The 14,290-nt window shown below is 37.2% G+C and overlaps 1 protein-coding gene across 1 annotated transcript in view; it reads right to left on the bottom strand.

The window, feature by feature from the left end:
- Positions 1–14,290, bottom strand: part of LRRK2 (leucine-rich repeat kinase 2) — a gene marked incomplete at both ends in the record, with an annotated part of 50,556 nt that overhangs the window by 36,039 nt on the left and 227 nt on the right. Inside the window, 5 exons of the mRNA XM_010186146.1 lie at positions 114–245; positions 3,045–3,179; positions 4,559–4,693; positions 6,324–6,412; positions 9,876–10,001. Of these exons, the coding sequence (XP_010184448.1) occupies positions 114–245; positions 3,045–3,179; positions 4,559–4,693; positions 6,324–6,412; positions 9,876–10,001 (617 nt within the window). The remainder of the gene's footprint in view (positions 1–113; positions 246–3,044; positions 3,180–4,558; positions 4,694–6,323; positions 6,413–9,875; positions 10,002–14,290) is intronic.

Raw genomic sequence — 14,290 nt, 5'->3', positions numbered from 1 at the left:
CTGAGGATTAACTGGAATAGTAGTTCTCTTGCTGCCTGTAACACTTGCTGTCACTTAACTCTGACTCTTACGCAGTCAGAGTAAGCCAACTTTAAATATCTTTGTGTACTTACCCAACGTAAGCTTATGCAACAAACAGCAACTCACTTCCTGAACTGCTTCACTATTGGCGAAACTTTTCATCATTTCCACTATAACATTGTAGCAGCGAACATTTCCAGACATGAGCACTTCAACATTGCTGGCTGAAGAAAGAAACAGAAACAATAAATGCTTCTTAAGAGAAAAAATACCACATTGACTGGATTCTAATTAAGACTTTATTGAAATAATTTCTTTAGAAAACTGGGCTTATGTTTCAGTTTTTGCCTTGTGACTTGAGAGAAAGGTGGGTTTTTTTTCCTTAGTGTTGCAATAGATTACATTAATGACTATCAACACTTGAAATAATTAAGTTCACAGTCCATATTAACATTTATGCATTTGTCCATTCTATATCAGGTCAAGTAACAGAAATCTCCTTCTAAATTGTGTTTATAACATGACTAGGATCAGGTAAACATTTCACACTATTTCAGTAATATTCCCAAGGGCATCAACTAAGAAACCATTTAGAAATGGAGTTTTTTTCCTAATAAATGTTATTTATTTAACAATGTTTTCTAAGTTTTCCTTCTTTTTAGGGGGCAAATTAAGAAGTTATTCATTTAAATTAGTTCTACTGCATGCCTATTATGTTCTGAGGGTACAGAAATGTTAATCTAATGCTCCTGCAATATTTTGAAATTGCAAATTGTATATTACACAGAATCAGAGAGTGGTTGAAGTTGGACAGGGCCTCTGGAGGTCATCTTGTCCAACCTCCCTGCTCAAGCAGGGCCACCTAGAACTGGTTGGGCAGGCCAGATGGCTTGTGAGTATCTCCAAGGCTGGAGACTCCACAGCCTCTCTAGACAATCCATGCCAGTGCTTGGTCACCTTCACCCTAACTACTGCTTATTATGCAGGCCAGATGCAGAATCCAACAGGACATTCACATGAGTCAGTAAAAAAGCAGAATACATCCTTTCCTACTGAGGACAGAGCAATCCCACATGCAGTAATTTAAAGCAAACCATCATGGTAGTAAAACACAGTGTACGAAAGCACCCTTGTAGTACGTCTATCCAGGGTATGAGACAGCATATGAACCCAAAAAAATCTTTGACAAAATTCAGCAGCTTGGCTTTCCTGTATACAACCTAAGAGGAATATTCACAACTACATTATTAAAGATAATTAGTCTTTTCAGAGCAGCAGGAGATCTTCAATATATCTCTTGAGGTGCTGTTTCTCCCCATTAAAGAAGAGAGAAACCTGGATGGCTACCTATAACTACTCTTCAGATGGCTGACATTCTGCGGCCCATCACTCCTCTATGGACTCTGGGGTACAGTTGCCAGCAAAGAATTTTCTCATTCCATCGAAACTACTGAGATTTAAAAGAGTTCTTGCACCGCACTGGAATGAACTCTTACCCTTCAATTTCTCATGACGCACGAGCTGGAACAAAGTCTACACATATATTAGTGAAACTAGGCATAGTGAGGTACAAATTCTTGATGTAATTCATCTGAAATGGAGACTTGAACTTCAGGATATGGGGAGATGAACATTTTACAAGTGGAGAAGCTAGTGTGTGTACTGACAGTGAATGATTTTCTCCATGGTGGACTTAAAGGAATATACTTTCTTGCACGTATTGTGGGATGTCATAGACCAAGATATGAGCACTAGCAAAAGTAGCCTAGCTTTGCACATTCATGCGCAAGCTATCTCTGTTTCTCTATCTTTCATATCAGAAATGAGAGTGCTAACCCCCAAAATAAATACCTACTTTAGAGCAGACCTTTGTCATGCCCTTCTCCTGTGATGCTTTGTGTAGTTACTATTTTAAAAAGTACTCAGTATCTAGCATCTTCTTCCTTAGAAAATGGCAGTAACTTCTGAGCTAGGGTAAAATTATCTCTGTCTCAATTAATAGTTAATGTTTTAAACACAAACTGGAACAGCAAGAAGTTTGAGAAACAGAAACTAAATAGCCTGGAGTCTGATGAAATGTGGGACACTCTAGTTTAGTTCTTGTTTCGTGGCATACACAGGGCCAGCATGGTTCCCACAGAGCCAGACAGGATGTATGAGCAAGGCTTGGTGAGGAATCACATTTGCAAGAGTATAACATTATGTACCTCACAGAAGACATGGAGAGCAGGATCCTGCTCTACGCTTGCCAAAACTGTAACTACCAGCAGGAAGCTGACAAGAGCTGCCTCTGAGTCAACAAGATCAAATTGCTGTCAACAAATTGACACAAATCATCGAGTACATTTCTCAGGACCTGCTTTCACCCACAACAGGGACTGCTGTTATCAGAAAACAAGACATAATGAAGACATTTTCTTCCAGTCTTATAACACAACACTTGAGGACATCGTAATTCTTTAACGTGTGCAGAGCTACCAACGCTCCTCACTGCAGCCACCATTGAATGATCAGAGGGGAGTGTCTGAGCCCAGGTATTTTTTTCTCAGCCCTGGCCATTAGATTTGCGTGGGTGATTTTCCTCTTGTGGAATGGCCTCTGCTAACAGTGTTCTTTACCTGCTACCTAAGCTCACTAAAGATTTATTCAGTCAATAAATACATCTTATTAGTCAATAAATAATCTTACTTTTCAATCATTAAAAAAAGACATAGCAGAGTCTTGAACTTTGACCTCCACAACCACAATGAGCATCCTTGTCACGACTTATTCCAAGCAACAGAAAGACTCTTTCTGTTCTTTACGAGAGATTTCAGCTTTATCAGAATGGCTGAATATGAAAATTTCCCATGAAAAATTATAAACCAGTATTTCCCAAAGAAAACAGAAAAGTGATTTGTATGGCAACTCCCAATCGGTTCTCACTGATTTCACGATCACTGAAAGATTACCATAAACTGAGGTGAGCAGGTGCACGGTATGGGATAGAAGGAACTGAAAATGACTTCCAATAATGCACTTACATGGACCGGCTAAGGAATGTAACGAATAAAGTGCAGGAAGAATCACCTCTTCTTTCTCTGGAAACTCCTTAAATACTTTCAGTATGATCATATGATCTTTGCTTTCGACAAATTCAGTCAGCTGCTCTTCTGGAACTAAATTGAAAAGCAAGAGAGATACGGTATGTTTTGAAGAAATAATTCATATCCTGGTACAACACGAGCAAAGATAATTGTTTTTATCAAGTTTCCTTATATTTATTTTCTGTGTATCACAGAAAGTAAGGGAATCTGCATACACATCATCTTCCACAGTTACGCTTCCTTTTACTAAAAACTGAGCTACTTTATAAAAATGTTCTTCTAGCCTGCACTTTATATAACTGATGTCTGATTTTTAAATGCTTCCCTGTGAATTGGCATTTTAAAATAAGTCTTTTAGCCTTTTTCACGTAACAAACTTCAGATATTTCTCACCAAGACAGTATGTAAGTGAAGGAAAGGCTAAACATACGGTGAAAACAATTTGATGGAATGCCATTTTGTATACTCCGTGATTTTATTTCACGTCTCAACTTTTTTTGATAATGGAGGTATTTCCATAAAGACTACAGCCATGCTTTAATAACATCTTACCTTCACTGTAATAACGGCTTAAGGTTTTTCCATCCCTGCCCCCTGTAATTTGTAGTGACATAACTGTGTGGCCATGCAATGAACCAGATAAGGGAACTGATCCAGGTTGAGAAAGAACAAGACACTTTAAATTTTGTGGCCTGAATAATTTTCTGAATCTGGTTCAAGCTAAGGTTAGGCAAACATTCACATGACAACAACTGACAAGGTGGCTCGCAGGCAGGAAAAAATAACCAGGGGCGGCCTAGGAACTTGTTAGATCAGCACTGCCGTCGAGAAGAAGTTACACAGGTCTGCACCCAGAGCACTCTGCAGATCTGTAAAATTCAGGCACTTATAAAAAATATGCACAGAAAATCTAAGAAGCTCAGACCTTTGTAGAGACTGAAGAGAACATACAGCAGGACAAAGGTATTAAGGGTGAGCGGAAGGAATGCAGAAGATAATTCCAGGCACACGTGTGGGAGGAAGACTTAGAAAAAGCAATATAAAATGGTGCCAGAAAGAACAAATCTGAAAAACTGGATACTATCTTTGAAGCAAAGGAGTACAGCAGGCTTGGCAGGAGCAGCAGTATATCTCAGTATTTATTTTGAAGCAAGAAACTCAATGCAAAGCAAGGCTGCTACAACAATGGAGCTTCTGGCCGTTACACATGTAGTTATTGAGAATTTTACAGAAACTCAATACATGGTGACTTCATATTAATTGCTCTAATTTAGAAAATTTGTGATACTGCTTGGAAAACCTGTTCTGTGCTAACTCATTCAAAGAACAGACATAATACACAAAAAAGAATGTGGAACGCAAGAATTCATTTATTGCAGTTAAATAAACATCTGCACTCCTCTCCCAGCCTATACATTTTTCTAATTTAATAAACTATGAGATATAAATACCTTTCTCAAAAAGTTTGTGTAATGCTTTACATCCATGTTGCTGGATCTCTTCATTTTTAGGGAAGGTGTGCATGGCATTAAATACCAAGGAAAACACATCCACCTCTTCCTCCAAGAGCAGGAAAGCAATTACGTCTGAATAGCAGGAGAGATTACATGTTGCACTGATCAATTCTCAACATTTTTATTGAAGCACTGTACTTAACAATTAAAATCCAAATTTCTTTAATACTGTCCTTAAATTTTACTCTGATGGCTCAAATCCAGGTTTTTGTATAAGTCATAAGGAATCTATCTCTTAAGGTAGCATTTTACAATAAAACAGATGTTCTAAAACATTATTGCCAAAAAGACAGATTCCCCCTCCACTCTTGCTCCCAGCTTGCACTGCTTTGGTTCTTGTATGACCCCTCAACGAGCCAGTTCAATTCACTAAACTGGCAGTAAATTAACCTATTAAAAAACAACCTTTTTGCAGTCATAGCATGCTGAAAGGTTTCACTAGGACTGATGGAAGAAAGAGGGCAAGACTACACTGTCTGAGGAAAATAAGAGGGGATTTGAAATGTACCTGTCAGCTACTGTGAACCATGAAATCTCTCCAACTGTATCATGAAACCCTACTCTCACTCTCTCAGTCATTCATTCAGCCTGAAACTGAACTGAAAAGCCAATCTCACTGTTGCTCTTATAACATTAAAAACAAAACGAAGAAAAAAATTATAGCATGTGTAGGCAAAAAGATTCATATTCATGACAATTTTTCATGCTTATGGAAATACCAATAGAATCCATAATGACTGTTCAAGTGTTTCAGCTGCAGCTGGGTTTTTTTGTCCTTTCTGTTTGATTGTTTTGTTGGTTTTTTTTGTTTTGTTTTGTTCTTTTAAGATAAAGTCTTCCTATATGGCATTCACACTGGCCTGTCAGCTCCATTTATAGTGCAATTCAAATTTAGACACATATAGAAATGAAGAATACTAAGAGATTTTTCTGACAAGGTAGAATTTCAAATATTTTTCTGAAGTCAGTAGTTGAAATGAGAACTTAAGTTTGATTAATCAACTGCTGAGAAGAAGAGTAGCAGTCAGGAATAAACTGTTATGAAATATCCAGTCAACGATCTAGAACCCTTTACCTTACCTCACAGGTTTGTAAATTAGGCTGATTCCAAAGTGTGTTAAGGTCAATGAAAACATTCCTGTTGTAACAATAATTTGTGCTAATATACTATGCTAGCTCAAATAAAACCAGCAGAATCTCTCCCTTAAGAGTCTCTCTTTAATTTCAACAGATGATCAAGAATCTTAGCACCATGAGAAAAGTTCTCAGTACCTGGTAAGATTAGGTTTCTGCAGAGTACAATAACAGAAATGTCAGAGATGATCTGTTATCAAAAGTACTAACCAGGATTAAAGGAAGCAAGTCAGAATTTCACCAATTTAATTTATACTTTAGTAGGAAAAAATAAGCTCTTATTTTACTTAACTACTTAACAGTACGTATTTCTGTTTCTGCTAATACAAGTTGACAAAATTAATTAGTCATCTTCTTCACACCATTGTAATTCAGAGAATCATTTCTGCCTGGTTAAAAAAGGGGCAAGTCGTATTTGTACTATTTTGTATACAAGTACAAATGACAAGTGACTTCATGGAGTAAAACAGAGAGAAAAGTCATATCCAACATGTACAGACTCACACTTTATACCACAGTTCTGTGTTTTAAAGGCTTAGACAAAGTAGGAAAGTAAAACACAAAATACCTGACATGAGGAGTAGATTTAGTGCTTTCAGCCCAATTACTGAGAGATCTAGATTTCCTTTGTGGACTGTAAACATTTTAAGAATCTGCCTAAAAAGAAAAAAAGAGTTATGGCTAAAGAAATATTAACAAACATAACATTTTATCAAAGTTTACTTTAAAAACAAAAGTAGTTATAGAAATTAGCAAAAGTTTAAAAAGCTCCTTATTTTTTCAGTTTTTTGTTTCAGTTTATGTTTTTTCAAGTTAGCAATGAAATAATGTTGGTATTTTAACTACTAACATACTTCATTAAAATACTGCTGTATGATTTATCAATTTTCTTTAATTTTTAATTAGTCACATATATTCTACAGGGGACAAGTCTCATACAGGGTGGGGTTACTTTACAGAAAGCAGGGTTGTGGAGCACAGCAGACTGTGGACAGTATGGCACTGTTCTGTTTGTAGCAAGAGCTAAGTTATAGTGAACAATGAAGGGTTTGTTGGAAGAAAAGCAGCAGTTTCCCAGCTAAAGAACTGGAAGAGCATCTTGAAGAACTCTACCCTAACTAGGTTTCTGCCATACAGCACTTACCTGATTCTGGACAAATCACTAAAAAGAAACATTTCATAGTCTGCCAGTTGGATACTCCCTACTTTCTAGGTGGCCCAACCAGACCCATGGATATTAACCTCTGAAATGCTGCATCAGAGTCAACCAAAGTTGACTTTTTAAACAGAGAGAGCCAAACAAAGCTAAGTACTCTGAAAAACCCAGTGCATGTATCAAACTGAGCACCCAAAAATTAGGTGACACTTTTAACATATTTTGCTCAAACTATCCTCCGTAAAACAGTGACCACAAATCTGTAACACATTCTCAACAAACAAACTTGTAAAAGCTCTAGACATTGCTCATGAGCACTAAGAAAAGCTGAGAAGAAAATGAATAGTCCAGCTTTCACATAAGGTTATCACTACTGTCCAGGAAATAAGGCAGTGGGCCACACATTGAATGATGCTGATGACAGAAAATAAATAAGCATCAATTTTGCACTGAATGAAGCATATCTGAAAAGGCGAAAAAAACCCAGATAGTGTAATTAAAAACTAAATAAAAATACACAAAACAATCCCAAGAAACCTTTTTTAAAAAAAATTTCATGGTTTTGGAGACCTTGACTCTGCAATCTTAACACTCTTCAAATGTGAGTCTTCATATATATATAATATCTAATAAAATTTTCTTGTGCAGTAGTTTGCGATATTTTAATAGATATTCTTGATCTGTCTTGAAAATTACAATACAGCATTTCATTCAAATTTCACTTCCCAGCTCTAGCAATGATGTTGTTTGCCTTGCTAAAGCCTAACTTTATAAGCCTGAATGAATGTATTGCTGTTTTATTCCTTTTCCCTTCATACTTACATCCTTACACTTTCATGAACACAAAACCACTACAGAATTCTAGGGTTAGCCAGAATACTGTGTAGGATCATCATAGGAATGGACAATAAAATCCAGTTAAGCGTAGGGATTTTTTTTATTAAACTGAGACTAGATAACTTACTGAAACTTCTCTATGTACACTTTGGACTTAGAAGTCTACAGACAAGGACAGATGGTGGCATTTGGCAGCATACAGCTCACATGTAAGGACTAAGTAGTAGGGTGATGAATCAAGGAAAATGAATTGCCACTCTAACCAAGCTGGTGGAGTAAGTAAACAGACACTCTTAGATCTGTTTTAACCTCCTGATTAAAGTGTTCTAGTCTTAAGTACTCCAGGGCATTTTACTGTGTGGTTGCAGCTGTGTGTGCACATGCGTACAAGTGTACAAAGTGCACCCGGGGTGAAGATTTCTTCACCTTCCTGCTCCATTAGTAACTGTGGCTTAGACTTGCTTACTCCTTACATCCTGCACGGATGGAAAACCCCACTGGGTTATCAGATGCTCTGAAGCCATTAAATGCTTCTCCCTTATCTACCAATGACTCATGATTTCAGCTGTGAGAAAGGAAAACTGCTTTGGGAAGAGGGCATTTTATAGCGGGTGACCTCTTTCAGGGAAGTGCTGATAAATAAAGACATGACTTGGCTCAGTATACCACAGGGTAATATAATCACACACTAAAGCATGCCTAATACAGGGAGAAAATTCCTTGTACCTACCCTCCCATTTCAAGTATAATCAAGACTGAGGACATAAAATATTCTAAACCTCATCCACTGCATTAGAGATTAATGAAAGATTACAAAACATTTCACAAAGTCTCTTTGAGCCTGTAGAAAGGATGTAAATACATTGAAGGAACTTCCTTCCTTTTTCCTCACACTGACAGTGACTATTTAATTATTTATCATACTGTCTGTATGTTAGAACACCTAAAACAGCACCAAACTACTGTTTGTAAACAAAGTCCCAAAACAGTAATTTTTGGGGGACCCAAGAAAGAACAGCAATATGTCTAGTTCTCAGAGTAAGTCTCAGTCAATTAAGAAAGCCCCCAAAGAAATTGTAACTAGCTTGTACAGCATCAACTCAGTTATTCCTTGCTTATGAAAAGCAACAAAATTCTTTTGCTTTCTAACAAGAACTGACATCACTTGTTTCAAAGGAGTTTATTCCCCTATCAAACAAATACCTGTAAAACAAACCAACCAACCGACCCCCACAAAACCAAACTGCATCTTGATGCAAATGATCTTACAACAGCCACCTTTCTAAGGAAGGATATGGTGAAGACTATAAAGGCAGAAGCAGATTCACTGGGTGAGTTATAAGGCTGTAGCTTCTTGCTGTCATTATCAGCCCTGAATGAGGCAATCTGTGCAAGTGAGAGAACACCAAACCAAACCCTCCTCCCTCATTTGTGTTAGACCTCAATTTACAGCTACCATTTGTGCTATGGAACAACTATGGAGCTAACATACCTGGGTTTTCACCCATCTAACCACAGCTAGCCAGAAACCAGCTGCTTAGGCTCCCTTGACGGAGACGAACAAGTCCAAGCTGCAGCTTGCTCCAGGATAACTTACTAAAAAGATGGAATGAACCACCCTCTCTGAAGGTAACTGTGTCCACTGACTTCATAGGTGAACAGTTTAAATACTGAATTTTCAGACAACTAAGATTAGGTGTGACAAATACCTCTCCTCTTGATTTGCACTACTTTAAGCTTATAGATATAATTCATCACATCTGGAAAGAACACACAGACATAACCATTCAGATAATACTGCTTGTTTGCAAGTCTGCTTGTTCTTTTTTAATGTTTAAGTGGAATTTCCTATATTTCAATTTATGCCCATTGCTTCTCATTCTGTCACTGGGTGTCACTGAGAAGAGCCTGGTTCAGTCTCCTTTACTTTCTCCATTGGGTATTTATACACACAGACAAGATCTCTGCTTGCATGAGACTCCCATTCTGAAGGCTGAAGAAACCCACAGAAATCTTCAACCACTTAGAAGCTGATCTAATAACTTTATATGAATATATTTCATTGCATATATATGCTGCCATGATAACCAAGCATTCTGGAAGACTCTCTGCATACAAGATACTTACTGGTGAACACCCAGCACTTCCCAGTCCTTCCCGACATCCTTAGGAGCTATGTTCTGTAGAGTACTTGGACAAATTTCTATTAATTTACAGAGAAGTGACCAACCCATCTGTAAAACAAAAATGCAGCTATTTTAGAACAGATATTCTGCTCGGAACTTAAATGTTGTCTTCTAATATTCCTGGCTTTTGAAAGATGGACATTCTGAAAAGTTATCTTGCTAAATCAGTAAGGGAAAATTAATTAATACAACACAAGAAAAATGACAAAAAGTTAAAAGATGGAGGTAAAACAGATGCTAATGATTCTCAATGCATTGCTTGTAGAAACACATCACTCTCAATGTGCTTCAGTATACTGCTTGAGGATAAAGAACACACAGTTAAGAGATGTTGACAGAGAGAAAAATATTATGTGATCCATAGCATGTCATCATGGGCAAGGGAAGACCACCACACTATTACAGGTAGACAACCTTTACTGAAGAACAGGTATTTCCATAAGAATTTGCCATCTGACTCCAAATTATAAGGAGAAAGGTGTGCAATGTTTTAAATATGGACGAGATACCCAAACAATACTATATATTCCATATTCTCACTACCAATCCTCAATACTACGTGCTTTCAAAATGCAATGAAGGCAGCAACAGTTTTGAGATCGTAAGGAATGAAAGATGAACTAAAACAAATATATTTGTTCTTAATAACTACTCGCACTATCCTACACCAAATCTTTGACTTTCAAACATCTCTGAATAATGCCAAAACCAAAAGGCGTTCCCCTTGGGTTTTCCGTATGGGAGAAATCTGCCCTCTTATAAATGCCTGCAGGCTGAAATGACTGAATGGGCTTTAGTGAGGATGCCGTAAGCAAAATCTGTACAAAGGATTAACAGATGAGCAAAAAACCCCACTATATGGAAAGAGAAGTGAACTGGGAAATTTCAAAAGTCAAGGTAAAGCAGATATTACAAAAAGGAATTAAAATAAGTCATAAAAGTTTCCTTGGCCATCTAAATAAAGAAGAAAAAAATGTGGCAGTCAGCCTGTGTGCTTTAAGAATATGATCAAGACAGAAGATAATCTAAGTATGGCTCAAAAACCATATGCGTAACTGGATAAGTTTTTGGCTGAAGAGTTATGTAAAGCAAAGGGGTCAAGACAGGACAGCCAACAACAGGAAAGTAAATGGCTGTCTCCAAAGAGTTTAACTGCAAAGCTCATGGAAAGTGCATGACCTCTAATCCTGCAGTCTGCAAGTCTGGAGACATGAAACTGCAAGTCTGGCAGTGTAAAGGCACCCATAGGAACAGCACAGGCCTGGATCTAGACAGCTTTCATGACAGCTTTGGTGAGTATGAAAAAGGTGATGTAGCTCCCTGGGAACTGGAATTCTGCTTTTCTCTCTCACATATGAGGTTACATAGACTATGTTCACGCTAACTGCAGCAGTTTTGTTTCTGTTTCAGTTTAGATTTGCAGAGCCAAATGTTTTAAGACAATTACAAACTTAACGTCTGCAGACTGATCTTGACCATGAGCTGATTTCTGTGCTCTTCTCTTGCTTGGATAGGAAGCTGGCTTGCGCTACATAAGACTGCAAACCAACTACTAAGGACATTTAGGAAGATTAGGCTGGTCTGTGTAATTGAGGCCTGACTAAACATAAATGCAAAGAATAGTCGTAGCAACCACCAGTTCTTCCCATGATGAGGATGAGTTAATTACCCAATTTTCCATATTCCAAGCAAAACAGAGTTTATCAGTGCTAGTCAATCAGGTACAAATTTCAAATCTGCATGACAAAGACATTGTAGAGGTGATCATTAATTCATACACTGTGTATTGCTTATAAAAGATTTTATTTTGAAAGTCTCACTTCATACCATCCTAACTGCTCTTGTAAAATTTAGAACCTGATGAAAATTAGCTTAGTGACTTTAGAAAATTCCTTTTTGTATTCAAACTGTTTCTGACAAAATTTCTACTTCCATTAAACATTTTCATTTGGATTGCTGACTCCAAAAAACTCAATACTGACAAACTTTTATAAAAGACCAGAGAAGACCAAGGTAAACATCTGACCTGCTGACATGTGGTCTATTTTACAATATTAAAATCACAACCTGAGATAACAGAGAGCTTATTATCTGTTTAATAGTTATGTAAGAAAGTGTCTTTTAAATAACAGGAATCCTAAAGGTTACAGGGAAAGAAAGAACAAACAAAACAAAACAGTAAACAGAGACATTCTTATAAACACTTAAATGGGTCCCTGTACACAGAAACAGTTGGTGGCAGCACTGAAACTCTGCTATTTTTAAATCAGCCCCTTATCATTTCCAGCATGCAATGAATTTATATTACATTAGGTCACACCTTCTACGTGAGACAATAAAGCTCTGCTGATGGCTCTTTACTCAAGTGTAAACATATTTTGCTCTAGAGTTTCTAAGCTTCTCCAATCATTGCCAGAGTGACTGCAGAAAGAAACTACCATATTTACTTAAAGACACCTATTTTACTTTAAGGCACTATTGCCTTTCCAGTCCAGCACCTTCCTACTTCTGAAGAATCTTACAGGGTTTAGACCTGTAGTTCGACTTGCACTTGTACTTGCAATATTGATCTATTAAGCCGATTTACTCTGTACAAGCCCATGGAACAGCAGCACAATGTGATGCTTTGTACCCAGTTAAGGAAGGGAGAGAAAGAAAATCCTCACTTCACATATGTCTCTTACTGTGTTCATTCTCTTACACGAGTCAATTTTATTACAATGCCAAAAGCAAAAGAGGCTGATTAATCAATTTATTCAATGAAAATTCATTAGTAGTGTAAAGAGACTGCACTGAAATCAGGACTACATTACTTCACCACTGCCATAAAGTGAGAACTGTGTATTCACAAAGATCGTAAACACATTGCAGTGAATGAAGCAAGAAGACAGAGCTCTACTAACATATTGTGGATGTTTGTAAATATCATAAGGGAATGTGAAGAAGGAGCTGCCTACAACATTTTACGAGGAACAGGATTCGAGCTTTGCACTGGCTATGAATTTCACGCTAATACAATGTAGCAATGCAAAGGAGCTCCAATACTTCTAAACTGAAACACTGTACACCTGCAAAGGTTGGCAGTAAGAAGATTAAAACTCATTTTAAAATTCTATATTAAATCAAATAAGAGTGAGATGTTTTAACATGGATAAAACGAAAATTAATCACTATCATCCCCATGTACTTCTTCTGCACTGGTGCTGACATTTCAGATCTACTTCAGGTTGGGTTCAATTTAATCTTTTTTACTTCCTAGTCTAAACTTCTGGGCAGTGGTTTTGTAAATTGTTATATACATAAGATGCTTTACCATGAAAATAACTGCTGATTCACCCTTCTGTATTTCTTAATGACCTGACAACTGAATAGTAAAATAAGTTAAAACTTCAGACTCTGCATGAGTATTTAGTCTTCAAAGGAAACCTGAGATCACTGTTACTCCACTACACAAGTCCAATTTAATATTTTAATCTGAATTTTACGCTTTTGACATTCAGCTAAGGTCTACTAGATTAAAAAAAACTCCTTAAATGTACTATTATTTAAGTGGCATTTGTAATATAATTTATGTTTTGCCTCCTAGTTGAATTGAAAAAAATAAAAGATGCCAAAAATATTGTAACTATACAAACTGGCTTAACAAAAAAACCTCAAAAACCAACAAGCAAGTTGCACAGAAATCTGGGGCTTATAAACATCTTTTAAGCATAACATAGTCAGAAAAGTAATATATGCCTGCCAGGAAGGAGCTGTTTCATATGACAAGTCTGGCAGCTGCAGCACAACATCAAATCGTGCAAGTGCCACACCTAATCTAAATGGGCCAATGTTAAGCTATATGAGCAGCCAAGTAAAACCTTAAATTGCAGAACCTACTCTTAGCTAAAAGATTTCCCCTCCCTTAAAAAACTTGGCGAGTATAGGGTTACATAGAATTCACATTACAAAATTCTGCTTTTCAGAAGTTTGTCTAACCATGGTAAAATTCAATACTGACACACCAAAAGTATACTAGATAACATTACTGGTAATTTAAAAGCTTATGTCATACAGTATTCACACTGATTATTTTTTATTTTCTATTTTACCTTCTTTTGTCGTTTAAATAGAGATGCAACGAGTGGTACACACAAAAAGCTGGAACATTTGTCCCTTTAAATGCAAGCGGATACAGCGCCCTTTACAGACCAACAGCAATTCATAAAGCGGCCCAGAAGAGAGCAAGTTAAAAAGAAAGAAACAAGCCCAGCGGTAACTTTTATTCTGGAAAAAGGCTGTGGTGCTCGGCTCATCCTCACGAGCGAAGCCGGAGCAGCGGGAACGCGGCTCCAGCCCCCGGCCTCCAGCCGGCCC

This window comes from Mesitornis unicolor, unplaced genomic scaffold (genome assembly GCF_000695765.1).
Source record: "Mesitornis unicolor isolate BGI_N332 unplaced genomic scaffold, ASM69576v1 scaffold41486, whole genome shotgun sequence".
NCBI classification, from domain to species: domain Eukaryota; kingdom Metazoa; phylum Chordata; class Aves; order Mesitornithiformes; family Mesitornithidae; genus Mesitornis; species Mesitornis unicolor.
Note: the sequence above shows the minus strand (reverse complement) of the source record. Positions and strands in the feature narration are given on the sequence as shown.